This window comes from Ceratotherium simum, chromosome 14 (genome assembly GCF_057802395.1).
Source record: "Ceratotherium simum simum isolate JZ-2026a chromosome 14, ASM5780239v1, whole genome shotgun sequence".
NCBI classification, from domain to species: domain Eukaryota; kingdom Metazoa; phylum Chordata; class Mammalia; order Perissodactyla; family Rhinocerotidae; genus Ceratotherium; species Ceratotherium simum.
Genome location: NC_141913.1, coordinates 10,563,499 through 10,587,210, shown reverse-complemented (window position 1 = coordinate 10,587,210; position 23,712 = coordinate 10,563,499). Strand labels below are relative to the sequence as shown.

Below are 23,712 nucleotides of genomic sequence, written 5' to 3'. Positions count from 1 at the left end.
GTTGCTTAGGAAAATAGGTGGATGGTGAGCCTCTTAATGAATTAGTCAACACTGGAGAAGACCAGGCTTTGTGGGGAAAATTGGTGTGTTTTATTTTGGACATGAAATCCAATCAAGTGTCAGTTGAACATTCAGGTAGAGATATGTAGTAGCTTTTTGAATATATAAATGTGGAGATTAGGAACAATATCTAGGTTGAGAGTATAGATTTGGGAGTTATCAGCTTATATGTGGTAATTGAAGGAGAATGTAGACTGGAAAGAGAAGAAAGTATGGAACTGAATCCTGAAGAAAACCAACAAAGGAGAAGGAAGGGAGGAGGGGAGAAGAAGAAGATTGAAGAATAGCCAGTGAGATTGGAGAAAAACTAGGAAAGTATGACCTTGTGGAAGCCAAGCAGATCAAGTAGGATGAGGACTATGAAAAGAGTGTTCATTGGATTTAACAACAAATAAGTCATTGGTGATCTTGGCAAAAACACTTTCAGTGGATTGATGAACCAGAGAGCCACAGATTGTAGCAGGTTGAGGGGTGAAGTGGAAACAGTGAATGTAGCCAGTTCTTTCAAGGAACTTTGCTGTTCAGGGACGATAAGGTGAGGCTGTAGGATCTCTTTGAGAGAAGTTATTTAATGCTAATGGAAAGGAGCTTGGAAAGAAGGAAGGGTTGAAGATACAGGCACCGGGGCAGTTAACTGATAGAACTCGTTTAACTTTGGGAGTTGGGATGTCCAGATGGAAGGATTACCTTTAGCAATGAGGATCTTGTGACGGAAGAAATGAAGAAAACAATGATGTGAGTGCAGGTGAAACTTCCAATTTAATGAATTTTTCTCACTGAAGGTGGAGGTTGTTTTCTACCGAGAGCAAGAGGGGTAGTAAGCAGTGTTTTGGTAAGTGGAAAAGGTTTGAAATAGTTGCTGTGGACAACAGGAGAGAGACTAGCCTTGGAGAATAAAGAAAGATTGCTGATTAGAGACAAGAAAGAGTCTTAAATTGGAGAGAGTAACATAGCAGTGATACCATCTGCATAGCTGTGTGATTTGTATTTTCTCTCAAGCAGCCTCACCTGCAGCCTAGATTGGAAGCCTTAGTGTTGGTGTTGAGAAGGTGACAGTTGGTTTGAGCCAGGGTTGCCATTTTGCTTAGTAGATATGACAGAAGTATGGGACAAGGATGTTGAGGAGGTTGTCAAGAAAATGGTTGAAGAGATAAACCAGGAAGTCTAGACCAGGGTTCAGCTGATTACAACCCACAGGCCAGATCTGGCCCACTGCCTCTTTTTTGTTTTTTTACATTTTAAATGTTTACATAAGTACCTACATAATATCCATAATATACCTCATGTCTTACATAGCCTAAAATATTTAGTATCTGGCCCTCTAAGAAAAAGTTTAGCCACCCCTTATCTAGACTAAAATAGGATTAGAGTAAAAACAGAATGGTACTAACAGATAGGCAGAAAATAGAGGAACCAAGGGACTTAAGGTCTCAGTATTAGGTACATTGGGATGACTGAGTGAGAGACCTGGAAAAATAGGTTGTAGTGAGAGGATTGTGAATTAAAGATTTCAGAGCTGGGTGAGTGATAACTAGGTGTGGCCATGGTAGTGGGGGGCCAAAGTAGAGGAGCTGTGACTGTCAGTGGAGTTGAGGTCGAGGAACTGAGAGCCCAAGCGGGGATAGTAAAGTCACCAAGGAGGTGGAGGAAAGGAAGACTGGGAGCATGCCATTCAGTTTGTCAGTTTGGAATGGGGTAGTTGATATGGTAAATAACAGAATCAAATACTCAATCCCTGAAGGTGAGGGAAACCCGGCTGGAAGGCCAATCATATGTTTAAAAAAAAGGCATGGGGTTTGCTTAAACAAGAGCCAGCTGTGTGGAAGAAGTGGCTAATGAATGTAATGGCTGGTGAATGTTAGGCTGCATTAGTAGATGGAAGCATAGCCAAAGGAACTTGAGACCTTGAACTGGAAACCAGTTCCTAGGGCTTTCAGTTGTCTTACTGGTTATTCATTTAGAAGAAGTCAGCTTCCCATTGTTGCTCTAGGTCTGGAAGGCAGAAGCAGCACAAGTTTGTGGATATAGACTTCAGCTTTCCTTCAGCGCTCTAGGGACATAATCAGAAGAATTGCCTTCATCACTGGAGGTCATTCTTACAGGAAGACCAGCTAGGTGGCAGGGCTGTTGAAGAACTTCCTCATAAATGACCTTCACCTCCTTTCTAATCCAGATTCTGTGATAATACAAGTATGATACAATTTTCTCTAAAATATATTTAAAAAAAAAACATTTTGGGCCGGCCCCGTGGCTTAGTGGTTAAGTGTGCGCACTCCGCTGCTGGCGGCCCAGGTTTGGATCCCGAGCGTGCACCAACGCACTGCTTCTCCGGCCATGCTGAGGTGGCATCCCACATACAGCAACTAGAAGGATGTGCAGCTATGACATAAAACTATCTACTGGGGCTTTAGGGGAAAAAAAAAGAAGGAGGATTGGCAATAGATGTTAGCTCAGAGCTGGTCTTCCTCAGCAAAAAGAGGAGGATTAGCATGGATGTTAGCTCAGGGCTGATCTTCCTCACAAAAAAAAAAAAAAAAAAACTAACTTAAGTTTCACTGTTTAATAAAGAATTGTTTATTAAAAAAAAACATTTTATGCCATGAAATATTTGTATTGGTGGATAGCAATGTTTTATCTGTAGTCCTGAAGTCAGGATAAAGTAAGGCAGAAATATAAAAAAGTAAAAGGCTGCCACTTTCCCACATGTAAAGAAATAATGGCTAATGGAGAGGTCCACACAGATAAACAACATAACAACAAGGGACGTTGCTCATTCTTGTAGCCCTACAAAGTGCCTGCAACAGAGTTGGTGCTCATGGTAAATAAATGAGAAGGAATTAGAGGTTAAGAATCATCTGTGAATTAAATGAAGCCTTTGGTACTCTGTCCTGGGGCTTGTGCAATAATGCCTCACCTGCAGTGAGCTCTTAGCAAATGTTTTTTTAATTGAAATCTTCCATTTCTGTAATAACATAACCTGTACCCTTAAGCAGAACTTGAATTTGATGTGTTGTTTTGTGTGTGTGTGTGTATGTGCTTGTTTTTCGAGTAGTTGATGGATTTACAACTGAGCGACAGTAACTTTCGTCGACACATCCTGTTGCAGTATCTCATTTTATTCCAATATCTCAAGGGGCAGGTCAAATTCAAAAGGTAAGTTCATATGGGTAGTAAATGATTTATAAACAGCAGCAAAGAGAACTTGCTTCTTGATGTATTTTTCTTACATATGAGGCTCATTTTATGTATAAGGGTCACATCCCTGAAACATTTCTTTTGCAGCAACATTAGATAATCAGGGGCTTTGGTTAGAGATACCAGACATTAGGATATTAGTTTTAGAGAAAAGATGTTGGATACCTCTGCTGTCAGTGGGAGTCTTTCCTGCTGAGTGCTGGGGCTTCATAGAAGTTCTGAGTGAATTGGTGGGTGCAGGTCTCTGCTCTGGACTTCCATCATTCCCTTCTCACCTGGCTCAGACCTTCTCCAAACCTGATTTGCAAACTAAGCCAATAATACTTCTCTCACAAGGTGTGGAGCTGTCTAGGACATTAGAACTGCAAAAAAATAAAGGAAATCTTTGAAGCACTGAGGAGTTCCAGTTTCTTTGGTGTTTCAGAAAACCTAATCAGGACCTCTGCTGTCTCTCTGAACACCTCCACCTGTACCATAGACTATTCCTCCTACCCATAACTGAAGTAGAGTTCTCTGTTACTTGATGGTATTTAGTTAAGTCTGCAAAGCAATTTATGTTGTATTAGTTGTATAAAGAATGTGGCTTTCCTACCTGCTGGTTTTGAATCCCCCTTTTATCACTCACTAGCTGTAATTCAGCCCTTTCAGACTTGTAATTTTAAGATAACATATAGCAAGCACTCAAAAGTGTTATTTCTTATCCTCCTATCTATTGTGGAGGTTTTAGGAGAAAGATCAAGGACTTTGGAGCCAGACCTAGTTTTGAATTCAAACTTTATGGCCTTGGTCAAATCATTGAGCCTCTGTAGTCTCTCTTTAATATGCACACCTCTTTGTTCTGAGAAGTAAACAAATAATGCATGTAAAGTGCTCAGATCATGGCACATGATAGTCTATCAATATTTATTGGATGGGTATAAAGCATCTAGAACATAGCGAGAGCTGAATTAATGGCAGCTATTAACAATTTGGGTCTGCCTTCGGCCTTCTCGAGGGTTTTGGGTTTTTTATTCTTTGTATTTTGAATGTGTTTTAAAGAAATGTAGTATGCCTTGTCTGAATGTGCATTATGTAGAAGAATGTTAATATTGTCTCATCCCACATTAAACTTATTTTAAGAAGTTTTTGCTCTGTTCATAGTTAATCAGATTGATTAATTGAATGTTTTGTTCTCCTTTATACACCTTCATGTCTTCAATTCTAAGCATCTTATCTTGAGGATGAAGTGCAAAAACTTGATCTTATAATCCTCTCATTTGTGATTATTCTTATCTTGGTAATTTTTGACACTGTTTACAGTATGGCTGACGTACCGTTACATGCCTTGTGTTTTTTCAAGACAGTATATAAACCTTAGAATTGAATATCCAGTGCTGTAACTCAAGCATGTTTTTATTGCTTTGTTCCCCAGTTCAAACTATGTTTTAACTGATGAGCAATCACTCTGGATTGAAGATACTACAAAATCAGTTTATCAAGTAAGTTCAACCTGCAACAAACCCATGATTGAACAAAATGGAAATTTAGAATTTTCTTTGTTTCAGCCCCAAATAGGAAAATAAGGATAAAGTTAAGCTCAGGTACAAGATCACAAACACTTCTTGGTTCTCTGCCTACAAACCACTCCTATGATGCAGAAAGTTGTTGAAAGCTTAGTATATTCTTTCTAATCACAGCTACTATCTGAAAACCCCCCTGATGGAGAAAGATTTTCAAAGATGGTAGAGGTATGTGTACTATATTTACATAGTCTTCTTAGCACCAAATAGAATTTCAAAGGCTTCCATTATGCAAATGTAATTTCTTTGTTTTTCCCAGCATATATTAAACACTGAAGAAAACTGGAACTCATGGAAAAATGAAGGTTGCCCAAGTTTTGTGAAAGAAAGGTAAATATATACTCATCTCAAGCAATATGAGAAAGGCATTTCAAAATATAGTTTGACATGATAATATTTTACATTATGTATAGATGTGTATATGTATTTCATTTTAAAATGTAATTTGAACTCCTATAAGAATACAACCACTTTGAATTACTTCTATTTGAATTTTTTACTTCAAATTTCTTGTCATTAAGTTCTCAGAACAAACTGACTTATTATTAATTACTGAAAACAATGCTATATACCCACTCTTTGTGGTTTGTTCCTGGTGTGGCATTTTTGTCTTCTGTCTGATGAGTGTTCTGTAGTAATAGAAAGCTTTCATCTTTTTTTAGGAAAAAAATAATAACTAAATTTTGTTTTACATTAAACACTCTTCCATCTCTGCTGTCCATTTGTAATTCCATTATGTTTTGTTCACCACAGAACATCAGATACCAAGCCAACAAGAATAGTACGGAAGAGAACAGCACCAGAGGACTTCCTAGGGAAAGGACCCAACAAAAAGATTCTGATGGGAAAGTAGGTTAAACTATCTCCATACGTGAGATGTTATTAGTTTTTTTTATATTTTGAAGATGTTACTATAAGAACTCTCCAGTTTTTGTGTTTTTCTAGTTTTTTTGTGTGTTTGGTACATATTGGTACTAAAGCAAACCACACCCTATCAATCTCTAGGGCCCATTATGTAGGTTCATGCAACTAGACAAATTTCCATTTTGTCTCCTGCTTCCAAAATCCATGGCTCTAGGCTATGCCATTTTCTCCATGTCAGAGACCAAAAACAGTTGCTGTTAGGTTGATCCAGCTCACTTCTAGTTGTTGCAAGTTACCATAATTGTTGAATTTCTTTTACCTTCCAGCTAACTATTCATTGCTTTATACTGGGTTTGAATATTTTTAGGAAAAAGTAATGATTATTGATTATCATTAAATATAGGTTTATATAGAAAATTTGCTAAATACCAAAAATAAATGAAGAAAATTAAAACTCATTCTGTCACCACCCAAAAATCCACTATTTAAGTATTTTTAATGCATATGAGGATGGTGCCCATAAAAAGTGTATTTATTTATGTATCTGTCTATTTTGCAGTGAAGAATTAACAAGGCTTTGGAATCTCTGCCCTGATAATATGGAAGCCTGTAAATCAGAGACAAGGCAAGTTTAAAATGTTTCACCTTAAGTGTTGCTTTCCTCAAATGTTAAGTAGAGCGGAATAGAGCTTTTTGTCAGTTATAAGCAGAGCTCAAAAAAAATTTAAAAGTTTGTTGTGGTTAACTTTGCCACAGCAGAATATGGCTTCCTACCATAAAATACCTAGAAGTGCTGATAAAATAATTTTAGAAATCATAAAAAAATAAGGATTCACAAAAGAAGAGGGAAGTAAAAACCAAAGTATGAACTAATGTGGTTGCTTCTAGCTGGGGAGCAGTGCAGATGATTCCCACTTCTGGGAACCAGGAAAGTGGGTTTTAACAGCCACAAGAGGACAAAAGATAAGGCCTTAGGCCTGCACGAATTTGTAACTGAGTTTCCCCTGAATGAAGCTGAGGACCTTGACATACTACATTATCTGTAAAAGAAGGGCAGAGTGGGAGATGGAGGGACTTGCTCACTGGCATAGGAAACAAGGAAGCTTGTCCATTTCTACCTGGACAAAGGTAAAGGAAAAAGTATTCCCTGAGAAAGTATAACCACAAGTCTGCTGTAATGCAGTCTTATAGTTTAACTTTATACTAGCAGCAGTAAAAAGGAACCCTCCAAGCTAAGGGAGTGAGCTGAAAAGTCCCAGACTGAGGATATAAAGCTTTCTGCAGGTCATACTTCCAACCTAAGCCACACAAGGATCCTACAAATAAAAGTCTGAATAAGTTCACCATCCAAACTTAAAACATTCAAGAAAACAATCTACCATGAATAAGAAGCAACAGAACAAGCAACAGTAGACAGCCTCTTCCGATAATAAAACCATGAAATAAAGGCTTAAAATAAGTGTATTTAAGACAATTAAAGACATAAAAGAAGGAATGGAAAATAAAAGAAAGGAACATGACACTTTCAAAAAGGACCAAGTGAATTTTAAAAATATATTTCTAGCAATAAGAAAATACAGTCATTGAATTACACAATTTACAATTAAGGTTAAACAGCAGACTAGGCACAGGTGAAGTAAGAATTAATGATAAAGAAATCTACCCAGAAAGCAGTACAGTAGGATCAAGAGTTAGAAAATATGAACGAGTAAGAGTGAAGAACCACAGAATGAGGAGGTCCAACAAACATCTAATAAAGAAGGAAATAATAAAGAATGAGAAAGAGGCAGTAATTCAGGAGATAAGGACTGAGAATTGTTCAGAACTGAGAATAGGCATAAATTCCTAGGCTCAAGAAGTACAAGTCTTAAGTAGGATAAACAGAATAAATCCATATCTCTACACATTGTAATAAAGTCACCAGAGAGAAAAACCAGACCACCTGCAGAAGAGCACAATTAAACTGACAAGCAGACTTCAAGAACAAAAAAAAACAGAAGACAGTGGAATGATAGCTTCAAAGTGTTGCAAGTATCAACCCAGAATTGTGTAACAAGTTAAACAGTGGGTCAGTCAAGAGTGATTGAGAAATAAAGTTACTTTCAGACTAAAACTTAAAGTCTACCATCAGCAGTCCTTACTAAAAAAGCTGTCAGAAAGAAATTAAACCCAGAAACAATGAGTAAATCACATGAAGGATTGCTATGCAAAGACATTGGTAAACATGAATAAATCTGATCAGGAACTCACTGTAAGAAACAGTGATCATTACTAATGTGGGAGTTATTTAAAAAGATGAAACTCATATACTTGATAAAAGTGACATGTAATACAAGAAGGAGTGATCAGAATTAAAGAATGTTACAGATGAAGATAGAGATCATGGATAACTTAAGCTTTACTTAAGTAAAGCATGCTTGCTAAATGTGTAAAAGAGAGAAGAAACAAATTGAGGAAAAAAGGAAATATAGAAAATTCAAGTAGTCAAATAAAAGATAGGAGAGGAGAAAAAAGCACATAAGAAACAAGTAAGAGCTTAAAACAGTATAGTTAAAATAAATTCAAACATATAATAACAATAAATGCAAATGGATTTTCTGGTTCAAAGACAGAAATTGGTATTATATTTTAAAAGTCCGTCTGTGTTATTTACGAGAAACACACCTTAAAAAATAAAGATATGGAACAGTTGAAACTGAAAGAATAAAATAAGATGTAAGAGTTATAGTTATATTGATGTCAGACAGAAAAGTCTTAAAGGCTTCTAGAAGGCATTATTGAAAATAAAGACCATCAGGGGCTGTCCCCGTGGCGCAAGCGGTTAGGTGCGCGCGCTCCGCTGCGGCGGCCCACGGTCCACTGGTTCGGATCCCAGGCGCGCACCGATGCACCGCTTATCAAGCCATGCTGTGGCGGCGTCCCATACAAAGTAGAGGAAGATGGGCATGTTAGCCCAGGGCCAGTCTTCCTCAGCAAAAAGAGGAGGATTGGCAGATGTTAGCTCAGGGCCGATCTTCCTCACAAAGATAAATAAATAAAGACCGTCAATGCATAAATATGTGGAAAAAATGCATCAGAAATATATAAATGTTCTAAACTTTATTTCCTAAAAATGTAGTCTCAAAAAACAGGATTAGAATGAGAAATTGACCAATCCATCTAGTAGAAGAATTTTGACTCTTAACACTAAGTGTTTTACTAGAATTTTGACACCAAATACTTCCTCAGTATTTAATAAATCAGGTAAGAAAAACTTAGTATTTAGGATTTAATAAGACAATTAACAGGCTTAGTCTTACAGAAAACACAAATTCATTTAAATTATACATGAATAACAAACAAAATACTTTAAAAGCTTTAAAACATTTCTAAATAACTCCTGAATCAAAGAAGAAATCATAATGTAAATTAGAAAACATAGAACTAAATGCTAATAATCAAGTACTGTATGTTTAAACTGTTGGGATCTAACTTCAATAGAACACAGAAGGAAGTTTATGACCTTAAGTGTTTATAGATTTTAAAAAGTAAAATCTGAAAATTAAGAGTCCAACACTGAGAGAACAGAGTAAACTCAAAGAAAGCAAAATAAAATTAGAAATCAGTAAAGTAGCAAACAAATAATAGCATCAACAAAACCAAAAGATTTTTTTTGACTAGGAAAATCAACTGTTAGCAAGATTGATAAATAAAATTGGATTCCTGCCAAATCTATGAGAAAAAAGTCAACCCAGTAGAAAATTGGACAAAGGAATAATTTCAGAAGTGAAAACCTTAATAAACCTATGAAAAGATGCTCAACTTCATAGTAACCAGAAGTGCAGATAATAACCACAGCAGGCAGTTTCATAGCCAAGAAATTCAATAATTTAGAAATACCAAGATGTAAGAATTGTGGATAAAAATAATTAGCAAGTGCTGCTGATGGGAGCCTAAAATTGGTACAGCCACTTTGGAAAACAATTTGGCAATAACTGAAAGTTAAAGATGTGCACACCCTAAGTCCTAGCATTTCTGTTCCTAGGTGGGTTGATTCTAAAGTAGTTCTTTTAAAATTTCAAGTTGAGAACACTGATTGGTGAAGTGAATTTAGTAGTTGCAACCAGCCTTCTTTTTTTTTTAGCGCAACATGCTTTTGTGAAACGTTAGCTTTACTTATGTGATACACGTACTTGCATATATGTATGTGTATTGGGTTGCAATAGAAAATGAATTTCTTATTGTGGGTTGCAGTGGAAGTTTGAAGGCAATAGTGTTTAAAGAAAACTATTCATCTGCACAAGGAGACAGATACAAGAGTTTGTTTAGCATAGTCATAGCAAAAACCAACTAATTATCAAGAGGAGAATGGATAATTTGTGGCGTGTTCATAGAATGGACTACCATATGTAGGGCATTAGAATAAGGATGAGGACTACTGTATCAACAAAGGCCTACTTCAGAAAAATCTGTGTTGTAGAAGGGTACAAGCAGGATAGAAAGTTCAAAACAATCTGTATTTAATTTAAAAAAAAACACGGGAATGATAAATACCAAATTCTGGAGAGAGGCTCCCTCTGGGGAGAGAGAACGAGATTAGGGAGAGGCGCAGGGGCACTCTTAATTGTATTTGTAGTGTTTGTAGAAGTCTGAAGCAGATATGGCAAAAGCCTGGGATGTTCAATGCATTCGTCCTGATTGCTTGCAATATATAGTAATTTGAAAACTAGCAAATGGTTCCAGACATTTGTGAATGATAGTCCGGTTGGGATTTTAGTGTGAGCCCTGTTTTGTCTAGTGTGATATAATATATAATATGGTATAGTACCACACTGCCCCCTCTTTATTGTCCCCTTTGAGAAGTTTAAAGTCATTTATCTCCCTTAAAAATATGAGTTCCTAAGTAATCTAACTGTAACTCAAGTGTGGGTAACTTTAGAATCTTTTATTGCTACCATTTTATGAGTATTTATTATTTACATCATCCTCATTCGTTATTTTTTAATGCCCAGGGAATACATGCCAACTTTGGAGGAATTCTTTGAAGAAGCCATTGAACAGGCAGACCCTGAAAACATGGTTGAAAATGAATATAAGTAAGTAAGGTTTCTCATGAGCTAATTTTCTCTAATATTTTTTCTTAGGAATTGTATATATACTAGAATGCTTAGTAAGGGAAACAGTACATAGTACTTTTCCTCTTAGGTGAGTTTATGTACCAAGTTCACATTAATACACATCCTGATTTCAGTGACCATTCCCACTGACTAACAAGCAAGACTTAGAGTCACACTAGTTTCAAAAAATAAGAAAAAATCTCCCTTGAGGTCACATCTCCCTCCAAATCACCTCTTTTCTCTGTTCCTCTTCAAATCACAGTATCTCCCAACAGTTGTTAATTACTGCCTTCATTTCCTCACCTCCGATTCTCTCATCAGCCAATTCCTGCTGGGTGTCTCCCCCTCACTCCACTCAAATGGCTCTTGTCAAGGTCCCTTCAGTGTTTGACCTCTAGGCAGCATTCACCAGTTGATCTCTCCCTCCTTAGATAACGTTTTCTTCTCTCAACATCCATCGCACTATACTCTCCTACTGTTTTTCCTTTTGCCTCACTGTGTCTCAGTCTCCATTGCTGGCTCCCCATCCTCTGCCTAACTCTCAAATTTTGGAGTAACTTCAGGACTCAGTCTTAGCTGCTGCTTCATCTAAATCTTCTAGGTGACACCACACAGCCCCATGGTTTTCAACGGGTATCATGGCATCGTGATTTAAGGGTCCAATCCCCGGACTCTCTACCACTTACTGGCTAGACTACTGGGGCTAATTTAACCCCTCTCTGCTTCTTTCCTCATCTGTTAAATAGTAAAAGCACCCATCTCACAGGGTTATTCTGAGGATTAAGATGGTTCACTTTGAACCATGCATTACATGTAATTAGCACTTAGTGAAAAGAGTGCTGTGACTAGAATTGAGTTAGAATTACTGTGACCTCTTAACTAGGGACTTTCTGGTCAATTCTCCATGCATTGGCCTGCAGTCTTTAAATTCACAAGTCAGATCTGCTCAAAATCTTCCAGTGACTGCCTATTAAAATTAGGATGAGACCCAAACTCCTTACTGGGGCCTAAAAGACCTCCTTGATCTGCCTCACACCTGCCTCTCCAACTAGGTCTCCTCTTTGCTCCTTTTTTTTCCGCTCTAACCATACCAGCCCTGTTTCTGTTCTTCAACTCAAAGGTTTTTCCACTTCGGGACCTTTGTACTTGCTATTCCCTTTGCTTGATACTTCCCCCAGGGTGTTCCCATGGCTTGCTCTCTCATTTCAGCTCTCATCTCGGATGTTGCCTCAGAGTTTTCCCTGGCCAAGAAGCTCTTTCTCTTTCCCCCTGTAATGCAGTCCTGTTGTATGTATTTCATAGCATGTATCACCATCTGAAATTCTCATTTCTCATGTTTTTCTCATCCTTACCACTGTCTGAAACTGTCTTGTATCTTGTGTGATTATCAATAATGATGCTTGCCAACACATTCCACGTGTTAGGTACTTCCTAAGCACTTACCTTATAAACCTCTAAGGTAGAAACTGTTCTTATCTCCATTTAACAGTTAAGGAAATTGAGGCAGAGGGTAAATAATTTACTTTAGTTCTCGGCTAGTAAATGGCAGAGCCAGGAAACTCACTCTGGCCTCAGAGGCCCTGCTTTTAACGGCAGTGTTTTAGTGCCTCGAGTGTTCAGGGTGCACTTACGGACTCCACGACTCCTGAGTGCCCAGCTCAACAAGTGTTTATCAAATGAATGGTTGGTTGATCATTGTTAGATAAGACTAGGTGGATTCATTCTTAAAAGTAACAGTTCTCTAAAATTGGTTTAAGAACTTGAATGGTGTGGATCTCTGGAGAATATGAAAGTTTTTATGTACAACTGACAGGGAATTCTAAAAATGCTTAGAAGATTCAAATTGTTTAAACAGAAATGTGTCAGAGAGGAAGACTCGGAACTGTTTAGCAAAGCCTCGTAGCACGGTGTTAACTTGTAAGAGTCCCCAGTGTCTGGGGGTAGTTTTGCATGTGCCAGCCCAGCTCAAAGGTAATGAGGCTGATTTATAAGAGGAGACTAAATAAATCAGGTTGCTACTCTAAGAACTTGAGGGGAACTTCCAAATGACTTGCAAAGACTCATAAATGAAATAAATTTGTGCTCTGGATTCTTCTGCAGCTTGCCCATTTCCAGAACCTTAGCTTTAGAATTTCTCTGAGGTTTCCATCACCTTAACTGTGTACCACCTATTGCTGTGCTTCATTAGGGAATAGTTCATGGATCCTATTCTTGGCATCACTGTTTACTGTGTTGGCTATTAGATGTTTCCCTTTTAGTTTTGGAGCCATTTTTATTCACTGAGGTTGGTATTGAGTGAATTAAAGTTTAGGTGTTACATAAACAGAAAACCAAATATTGGTTAAATTAACATGATTGTAACTCAGTTAGATTTAAAAAAATATTATGAAACTCACACCTGCAGGTGACATTGCCAATATGGATATCAACTCACTAAACATAGTGAACCTATTACGAAGTTATTTTTTTTTTCTAACTAGGTGGATGATTTCTGTCCTCAACATACAGCATCTAGCCAGTACCTGACACATACTAATGGACTTTTTAAAATTAAGTAAAATGTATGTAAACTTTTAAAATGTGTTTGCTGCCTGTGAACCTGCCTCTTCAGACTCTGTTGGTTTCCATTATTATTTATAAGTAAACTATATACTGAGAGGTTCTTTAGAAATAGGATCAGAATGAAAAGAATGGTGCCTTCAGCTTCTTACCTTAGAGTATAGAATTTCACATGGTAAATTACATTAACTAGAAGGGAATGTAGAAATAAAAAACTATAAATTACAAGACTGACCTTTTTTTATAGGGCTGTGAACAATTCAAATTATGGTTGGAGAGCCCTGAGACTGTTAGCACGGAGAAGCCCTCACTTCTTTCAGCCAACCAACCAGCAGTTTAAAAGTTTGCCAGAATATCTCGAAAACATGGTAATAAAGCTCGCCAAGGAATTACCAGTAAGTAATATAGATCAAATTTTTCATATCCTTTAGTTGACATTATCTTACTTAAAAACTGCTATCACTGTTTGAGCAAAGAGCTGAATTTGGAGTTTATCATGTGAAAAAAAGTAATGATCCACAAACCTCCAGGTTTTAGAATGAGGAAAAAATGCATTTGACTATACATTTATAGGAAGTACATTAGTTGATAAAGTAACATAGTTAATTTTTTATACAGCATATAATTTAATATAAGTCCACAATACTTTGGGTAAACTATTATCATTTTTCCTGTTTGCCAGTGCATTATATTGTCTTTTATCAAACACAGGATCTAAGGGGTAACAGTAGGCAACTTGGCCTATCTTTCTACTCTGTTCTCTTTTCTAGCACAATTTTCTCATTGTATTACTACAATATGGTAATAACTATACTGTGTGCATAAAACCTAATTAAATTACTCAAAATTTTTTAAGGAGACGGTTGCTCCCCTACTCTTCCCTAAACCATTGTTACTATATGCTAGGTATTTGCAAATCATCTTGCCATACGTTTTACTGGCTCCCTTCTTCTTCCCAGGTCGTGGGCAAGGGGAGTCTTTCCAACTCTCAGGTCTTCCCCGTCCACTCCTTCTCCAGGTTAACACTCGCATTTGTGATCCTTAGCTGACATTCACATTAACACTCTCAGGGTTCAAGTTGTGGACCCTGTACTTGGAATCTCACAACCACTCTTATCTAAACAAACAGTAGCCTCAGTTATCTTTTTCTAGAAGTTGGCATTCTTGTAAACATTCCTCTTACACATTTTAGCCTCCTTCTGAAGAAATAAAAACAGGTGAGGATGAAGATGAGGAAGATAATGATGCTTTACTGAAGGAAAATGAAAGTAAGAATTGAATTTTCTTGGCTATTTTACAAAATTGGAAAAGATTGGGGTTCTTTGTTGAGAGGTACGTTATTTGATCTACTTCTCAACTTCTACCATTTATCTCAGCTGTTTCTTATAGTGAGGAATTGAAAACATTGCTTGACAATAACTTTTAAAATATTACATTTTATACAATAAAATTTGGAAGTGATAGAAGGGAAAGTACTTATATTTGAAGGCAACTCATACCTCTGTTAATTCTTGGGGAGGGAGATAGGGAGGAGCAGCTGCTTTCAGGGGAAGCTTTCATAATTATAATAGAGGCAACAGCTTTAGCTTTGATTATTGATTTCCTAATGATCATGATTATAAGAACGGTATTCAACCCATGAAAAATATGAAAAAGGGGGCCAGCCCTGTGGCCTAGTGGTTAAGTTCAGTGTGCTCCACTTTGGTGGCCCAGGTCCGGTTCCCAGGCGTGGACCTACATCACTCATCAGTGGCCACGCTGTGGTGGTGACCCACATACAAAATAAAGGAAGACTGGCACAGATGTTAGCTCAGGGCAAATCTTCCTCAGCAAAAAAAATATATGTGTGTATGTGTATATATATATATAAAAAGAAATTTTTTTACTTTATCTCAGTGGCCCTGTTATCTTCCCAGTTCTGTTGTGTACTTTGAATTGGACATGCCCTGGTACTTTGTACATAATTGACATTTCCTGTGTTTTCTAGGTCCTGATGTTCAGCGAGACAAACCTGTAACAGGGGAACAAATAGAGGTATTTGCCAACAAACTGGGTGAACAATGGAAGATTCTGGCTCCCTACTTAGAAATGAAAGACTCAGAAATCAGACAGATTGAGTGTGACAGCGAAGACATGAAGATGAGAGCTAAACAGCTACTAGTTGCCTGGCAAGATCAAGAGGGAGTACATGCAACACCCGAGAATCTGATTAACGCACTGAATAAGTCTGGATTAAGTGACCTCGCAGAAAGTCTAACTAATGACAATGAGACAAATAGTTAGCTTATTTCTTCTTTTTTTTTTTTATTAAAACTGTGATAAGATTTTGTTACCAAGCAGCATTTGATAAGAGGTCCAATGGTTTTGGTAAACAATAAACATTTTTATAACAGTTGTTGTACAGTTGGCTGGTGCTCCAAGAACAACAGAACGCATATTGGCTCTTGATAACTGACCTCAGGGTTTGGCGGGAGGGGGAAGTAGGTTGGGAAAATGGCCAAAATAAAGTAACCTAATGGTCACATAATATATTTTTGTTAAATAAATTAAATGTATTTATAATGAAGTCAAGAAGCAATATTTAGAAGCATGGTACTTCCTAAGGAACTATGCCAAATTAGTTTCCTGCATGCTGTTAGCAGTTTTAACTTGCTATTCTGAAAATCCCAGAGTAAGACTTTTCTGAAACCATATGACTGCTCTAGTCTCATTTATGCTTTAAAGCAGAGGATCAGCAAACAATAGTCTGTTCACCACCTGTCTGTAAGTTAAATTTTACTGGCACATAGCCATGCTGATTGTTTTAAGTGTTGTCTATGGCTCCTTTCACACTACAACAGCAAAGTTAAGTAGTTGCAACAAAGACTTTATGGCCTGCAAAGCTGAAAATATTTACTATCTGGCCCATTACAGAAAAGGTTTGCCAACCCCCAACTTAAAAAGAAATGGAACCAGCCTTACAAAAATTATTTAACCTCTCAAGTCGTTAAAATAGGGATGCATACCACAGGGGTTATTGTGAAGTTCAAATGAGACGTATGTGAAAGCACCCTATAAACAGCAAAGCACTATGTAGTAATGCCTGGAGAGAGTACCATCTATCTACTTTTCCTATTCCCACATAAGCGTTTCCCCTTAGGGCTCTAAGATTAGGTCATCGTTGTTTTGAAACCTGAAGAGAGGCTACTAGGTGTGTATCACACGATAAATGTTCTTGCTTGGGCTTAACTTCACTAGCTGGTCCAACAGTGATACAGCACAGCTCTTATACAGAAAGGGCCTTGGTGCTAGTGGCACAGCATATAAGGCACGCTCAGGAATCAAGACATTTTCTTGCCAACTCTCCCTTCTCAAAAACCTTATATGCAAGGTTAAATTCTAAAATAGCCTTGTTAAGTTTAAAACAACACTGGTATAAGTCCAATTTCTTATACTTAAAAAATCTTTGGAATAATGCTTTTTTGGATCAATCAAGTTTTTTTAATGATGACAATTAAGGAATTACAATTCTAAAATTCTAATTCCATACAAAGTTTACATACTTTGTTCTAAACCTACCTCACCTGATCTAGTATCTACAGCATCCTACAAGTCAGAAAATCTGAATTCTAATTGCTAAATTTATGTCCTCAAAATCATTCAGACTAAATAAGACAGTGAATTAAAAAATTCTGCAAACTTACAAGCTTCATACCAATATATATAAAAGAATCATTACAATTCTTACGGTCTCATCCTCCCTATTCTATTCTGCACCCTCTCCCAAGGCAGAGGGAGTGCTGATTGCCAATAATTAATTTAGCTGAAGAAGCTATTTACAAAGAAGTTTCCCTGAAATGCTTATTTTATCCACTAGCATTCTCAGATTATATCACATTGTTCAAACTTGAGGAAAATGGCCATTATTCTCCAGGAATCTAACAGTTATCAGTGCTATGCTCTGCAGAGCATTTAAAACAGCATAAGCAAAGGTATGAGATTTCATGATAATCCCCAAAACTTTATTATAAATATCTAACTCAAAAATTAGAGACAAATTAGCTAACATTCAATCCTTTCTCTAATAATCAAGGCTCCTGAAACAAAAATAAGGAACTAATTAGAATGTATTAAAATATAAGAAATCTACCATATTGAAATACCTCATACTCTTGGTATTTCTACCATGACTTTAAAAATCATTGATATTAAATTCTGAGATAGACATTAAGATTTTGGGAATTGACAGGAGAGTAAAAACAAACACCAAGGGAGCCAAGGAGCAGATCTTTTGATAACATTGTTGCATTCAGCATCCAAAGAACTCAATTACTTTTACAATTTTGTATTTCTTTTTAAACAGAATATAATGCTAGCAGGCAAACAAGGTAACATTTTTAAATGGATGCTTAATAACAGCAGAGTAAAACTAACCATCTGCATAAACTGTATAGTATTAAACATATCTGAACTTTAGCCAAGCTCCAACACTCAATAGACAAAAGACTTGAGGTCAAAAGCTGTTAATCCCTTTTTTTGTTGTTTTTTTATTAAATATCCTCATTTTCTAAAAATTAGCAACCAGAGCTTGTCAACATTTTTTTTAGGGTTGATTACTACAAAACCATTACCAAGTTGAATGTACAAACCATAGTACATCAGAGAGACAGTAATAAATGTATAATCAAATGTACTATTATTGATCACAATTTATTTTAAAGTCATGAAAAGCCAGCAACAGTCAGGCTGGACAAATACTTGATTGTACCCATGTCTCCATGGGATGTGGACAGCAGCACTGAGTTACAAAATGAGAGCAACACTTAGTTCCTTTCCACCTTTCTGGCAAAATTTTTGTTAGATAAGGCAAAGGATAGGCAGCTACTGAATTACCGGTGGTTTGAACCATGCAAGAACAACAACGAATAATAGAGAAATAGGTGTGCAATACACATTTGATTGTTGAATCTTGGGCTGAAAAAGGGAGAAAAATTATCATCACAAAAGGTAATGTTTGAAAGGCATTTCAACTCAGAATTTTTAAAAATTAATGCAAGAAATAAGCTTTTTAAAAATGTCTTTCTGCCATCTTTACACAGGGCAGCACAGTCCAAAGGCAATTTTCTCTTTTCTGTAATTTTTTAGGTTGATACATAGAGTAGTCTGCTTCTGCCCTCTTTTGTTCCACATGAGGGGAAACACATAAAACCACCTAAATATCTTGCTCTAAAGCTCTGGATTATAGAAGTGATCAACAAATAACATTTATTTCACACCTAAGCATAAATAGCTAAAATGAAGATTACTATTCACTTTCCTCTTCCATTATTTCAACTCTGCGAGGCCCATAGAGTAGAACATAAGCTATATGCCAGTCTCCACCACCAGAAAGCCGCAAGATATCCTCTGGTGTCACAATGCTGACCTTATCATCATCAAACTTAATCCATTCGTCTAAAGAATGAGAAAGGAAAATGAAATTAATATCCTAAGCAACTTTACAGAGTTACATTTCAAAAAAGGTACTGTGTAATTTTATGCACAGCAATATTCTATCTGTCATACCAACAGTTCTCAAAGTGTAGTCCAAGGACTACTCAGGTTCAAGACCATTTCAGCGGTTCTGTGAAGCTTACAGCTATTTTCATACCACTAGTAAACCATTATTTGCTTTTTCCCCCTCATTCTCTCAAGTGCGCTTTGGAATCCTCCAGAAGCTACACAATGGGATAAAGCAACAGACTGAATGCAGAAACAGATAGGAGAATCCAGCTGTCTCCTAGTAAGCCAGACAAAACAGACTTATAAAAATGTAAATCAATATCATTTCTTGCTAATTTTTTTTATTCTGGAAATTATTTTTATCTTTAAATGTTTTATTTACGTTAATATGTAATGGGTTTATTACTGTCAGTTTAAAATGAATTTATTTCTCAGTTTTAATTTCCATTATAGTAAATATTAAGATAAATAATCCTCATGAACAAAAGGTTTTTGGGGGCCGGCCCAGTGGCGTAGCAGTTAAGTTCACACGCTCTGCTTTGACAGCCCTGGGTTCACAGGTTTGGATCTCGGGCACAGACTGACACACCGCTTGTCAAGCCACGCTGTGGCTGCGTCCCATATAAAGTAGTGAAAGATGGGCACAGATGTCAGCCCACGGCCAGTCTTCCTCAGCAAAAAGAGGATTGGCAATGGGTGTCAGCTCGGGGGTAGTCTTCCTCACAAAAAAAAAAAAAAAAAAATGTTTTGGGGGTCCACAATAATTAAGAATGTAAGGGGATCCTGAGACCAAAATGTTTGAGAACCACTGTGCTATCATTATACTAAACAAACTGTTAAAATGACATGTAACAATTGAAAAAAATAGAATCTTTACCTTGTTTCCTCTTCACCCATGATACATAATGACCTGAAGAGCTAGACCTTCCCTGATGTGTTAGCACTGCTTGTAAATCATAGTATCCACAATTATTGGAGCCAATGTCTACAGAAAGACATAAATCCAATTATATTAGACAATGAACAGACATTTGCTTGCTCAAGCTAGGTAACAAGCAAGAACAACTCTGAAGTTTAGCCTAGGGAAGTATTATTAGAATACAGTAAAATACCACTGTCCAATCCAAGTTAAGGCTTCATGAAAGATGTTTTAAGAAGGATGATATCATTCACAGAACTATAGGCTAAAAAGTGATTTTTACTGTATGTCATATTAAGGTAAATTATACTTCAAGAAACAACATTTTTTCCCATAAGCATGATATCTGAAAAAAGATGTGGCAAGACAGTAATTTTATCTTTTAAAAACACACACACACACAATAACTCAATTGAAAATGAAGATTTCACTTACCATCAGCAAAAGAAAAGGGTTCATACTTAACTTCTTTCTGGGGACTACTCTTTTTGTCACTCTGAGGGGAAAAAATATTTAATTTTAAATCATGATATTGGAATAAAATTTGTATTCTCAATGAGTATTCATTTCCACAACTATTTACTGACTACAGTGCAAAGTACTGACACAAATATTGTCTACCTTACAATTTAATAAAATAACTACACATTAACATAAAACTGTAAACCCAAAGGTCCTACACTTTAATAATATACAATCTTGTATATATAGTATATAGTAACAGACCCTCTGATTATAAGAACCAATTTTAAACCACTAAAGCTAGAGCATACCGGTGAATATAGCAGTACAGATAAACAGTGCTCTTGGGTAGAAAAGGAAAACCCACATCTATAATTCTACCAAAATATTATCAAAACACACATAGGTGAAAAGACAAAAAAGCTGCCTCAAAACAAAAAAAGGGAAGTTGAATACTACAACTAATATTAAATCTACTAAGCCATGGCCACCTGCCACTTCAGCCCAAATGAACAGAAATATTTAATTCAGTAAATATTTACCTATATTAAAAGAGGCATGATTTACTACTTTAGACAAGGATCTTTAGTGGAACTCCCTGAATCAACCAATTTCAATGTGTAATACAAAAAGATTAAACAACTTATCTAGGCATATGGGCACAAAGTTCTTGAAAACTATAATGGTAATGAAGACAATGCAAGCAGTTTCAAGATAGCCAGAGTGATAAGAGAAAGGATCCTCAACAAAAAATGGCAACTAGGTCAACCACTTGTTTTTATATATATAATGTAATACCTAGAGCAACCACAAAAAATAGCTATACAAAGAAATACATTTGAAAACATTATAGATAAATCAAACAAGAATTCTAAAAAATGTTCAAGTAACCCACAAGAAGGCAAAAAAGAGAAATGAAAAACAGAACAAACAGCAAAATATTAGATTTAAACACTAACATATCAATAATTACACTGAGTACAAATGGTCTAAATATACCAATAAAAAGACAGGTTAACAGAGCAGATCAAAAAACATGACCCAACTATATGCTGTCTATAATAAACTGTCTTCAAACATAAGAGTATGGGCAAATTTAAAGTAAAAGGACGGAAAAAGATATATCATGCAAACGTTAACAAAAAAAACCATATTAATAAAATTAATAAAGGCAATATTAATATCAGATAAAGTAGACTTCAGAGCAAAGAAAATTATCAGGGACAGAGGGACAATGCATAATAATAAAAGGGTCACTCCACCAAAAAGACATAGCAATCCTAAATGTGTATGTGCCAAATAAGAGCTACAAAATAGGCAAAGCAAAAGCTGACAGAACTGAATGAAGAAACGACACCTCCACAATTTTAGTTGAAGACTTCACCGTTCCTCTCTCAACAACTGATAGAACTAGACAGAAAAACAGCAAAGCTATAGAAAAATGCAACAACACCATCAACCAAGTGGATCTAATCAACATCTATAGAACATTCCACTTAGTAGAATACACATTCTTTCCATGAAACACTTACCAAGATAGATTATATCTTGAGCCATAAAGCAAACCTCAACAAATTTAAAGGAAAAGGACTGCCGAGAGGGAAATTTATAGCACCAAATGCATACATTAGAAAATAGGGGAAAGTCTGAAATAAAAAATCTAAGTTCCCATATCTCTTAAGAATCTAGAAAAAGAGAAAAATCAACCCAAAGCAAGCAGAAAAAGCAAATAACGAGTAGAAGTCAATAAAACTAGACACAGAAAAATAATAGAGAAAAATCAATGAAACAAACAGCCAGTTCTTTGAAAAGATCAATAAAATTGACAATCCTCTAGCAAGACAAAGGAAAAATAAAGACACAAATTACCAATATCAGGAATGATCAGGATATATATCACTACACACCCTGAAGACATTAAAAGAATTAGAATCCTAGGAACAACTCTACATACATAAAATTGACAGGCTGGATGAAATGAATCAATTCCAAGAAAACACAAACTACCAAAACAAACCCAATATGAAAGAGATCATTTGAAGAGCCCATTCCTACAAATGAAGGTGAATGTGTAATTTAAAAACTCCTGAAAAAGAAATCTCCAGGCCCAGTGTTTCACTAGACAATTGTACCAAACATCTAAAAAAGAATTAATACCAATTCTCTTTTGGTATTAATTAGAATTAATACAATCTCCCTCAAAAAATAAAAGAGGAAAAAAAGAAACAGCTAATAAACCAGTTCAGCAAAGTAAAGGATATAAGATCAATATACAAAAATCAATGAATAATCTAAAATTGAAATTAAGAAAGCAATGCCATTCACAAAAACATCAAAAAGAATAAAATACTTAGGAATAAATTTAACCTAAGTACAAGACTTGCACATTAAAAACTATAAATTAAAGAAAACTTACATAAAGACATCAAGTTCATGGACTGCAAGACTTAATATTATTAAAATGGCAATAGTCCCCACATTGATCTATACATTCAACGCAGTCCTCATCAAAATTACAATTGCTATTTTTGAAAAAATGGACAAGGTGATCCTAAAATAAATATGAAAATACAAAGGACTCAGAAGAGCCAAAACAATCTTGAAAAGAAGAACAAAGTTGGAAGACAGCCTTTGCCACAATCCTTACTACAAAACTACAGTAATCAAGACTGTGGTACTGGCATACGGGCAGACATACAGGCCAACAGAATAAAACTGCGAGTCCAGAAATATACATCTATGGTCAACTGATTTTCTCTCCAAGGGTGCCAAGACCATTCGATGAATAGGCAATGAATAGTCTTTTCACCAAATGGTGCTGGGATAATTGGATATTCACATTCAATAGAACAAATCTGGACCTGTACCTCATCCCATATACAAAAATTAACCCAGAATGGATCAAAAACCTAAACGAAAGAGTTAAAACTATAAAACTCTTAGAAGAAAATATAGGCATAAATCTTCATGGCCTTTGTTTGACTAGGCAATGGTTTCTCAGATATGACACCAAAAGCAAGAGCAACCAAAGAAAAAGCAGACTGGATTACATCAAAATTTAAAACTTTCCCTCTGCAAAAGACCCCATTAAGAGGATGAAAAGACAAAGCTACAGGCTGTGAGAAAATATTTGGAAACCATATATCTGACAAAGGACTAGTATCTAGAATGTAAAGAACTCTCAAAATTCAAGAGTATAAAAACAAACAGCACAATTAGAAACTGGGTAGAGGGCCGGCCCCGTGGCTTAGTGGTTAAGTGCACGCGCTCCACTACTGGCGGCCCGGGTTCGGATCCTGGGCGCGCACCAAGGCACCGCTTCTCTGGCCATGCTGAGGCTGCGTCCCACGTACAGCAACTAGAAGAATGTGCAACTATGACATACAACTATCTACTGGGGCTTTGGGGGAAAAAAGGAGGAAGATTGGCAATAGATGTTAGCTCAGAGCCGGTCTTCCTCAGCACAAAGAGGAGGATTAGCACGGATGTTAGCTCAGGGCTGATCTTCCTCAAAAAA

At 36.4% G+C, this 23,712-nt stretch overlaps 2 protein-coding genes across 5 annotated transcripts in view; one reads left to right on the top strand and one right to left on the bottom strand.

Annotated features, from left to right (window-relative positions):
• Window positions 1-15,725, top strand: part of THOC1 (THO complex subunit 1) — a 54,825-nt gene extending 39,100 nt beyond the window's left edge. Inside the window, exons 12-21 of one of the 3 annotated variants that reach the window (XM_087439018.1) lie at window positions 3,113-3,213; window positions 4,667-4,733; window positions 4,932-4,982; window positions 5,074-5,144; window positions 5,568-5,663; window positions 6,238-6,303; window positions 10,670-10,753; window positions 13,581-13,728; window positions 14,526-14,550; window positions 15,321-15,725. In XM_087439018.1, coding sequence (XP_087295144.1) covers window positions 3,113-3,213; window positions 4,667-4,733; window positions 4,932-4,982; window positions 5,074-5,144; window positions 5,568-5,663; window positions 6,238-6,303; window positions 10,670-10,753; window positions 13,581-13,728; window positions 14,526-14,550; window positions 15,321-15,616 — 1,005 coding nt within the window. In that variant the 3' untranslated portion in view covers window positions 15,617-15,725. Of the gene's footprint in view, window positions 1-3,112; window positions 3,214-4,666; window positions 4,734-4,931; window positions 4,983-5,073; window positions 5,145-5,567; window positions 5,664-6,237; window positions 6,304-10,669; window positions 10,754-13,580; window positions 13,729-14,525; window positions 14,602-15,320 lie in introns of all 3 variants that reach the window. The other 2 variants (XM_004421033.3, XM_087439019.1) reach the window with 2 other exon arrangements.
• Window positions 15,617-23,712, bottom strand: part of USP14 (ubiquitin specific peptidase 14) — a 47,982-nt gene continuing 39,886 nt past the window's right edge. For both annotated transcript variants that reach the window (XM_087439021.1, XM_004421034.3), the window contains 3 exons: window positions 20,169-20,229; window positions 19,692-19,799; window positions 15,617-18,766 (listed from right to left, as the gene is read on the bottom strand). In XM_087439021.1, the coding sequence (XP_087295147.1) occupies window positions 18,618-18,766; window positions 19,692-19,799; window positions 20,169-20,229 (318 nt within the window). In that variant the 3' untranslated portion in view covers window positions 15,617-18,617. The remainder of the gene's footprint in view (window positions 18,767-19,691; window positions 19,800-20,168; window positions 20,230-23,712) is intronic.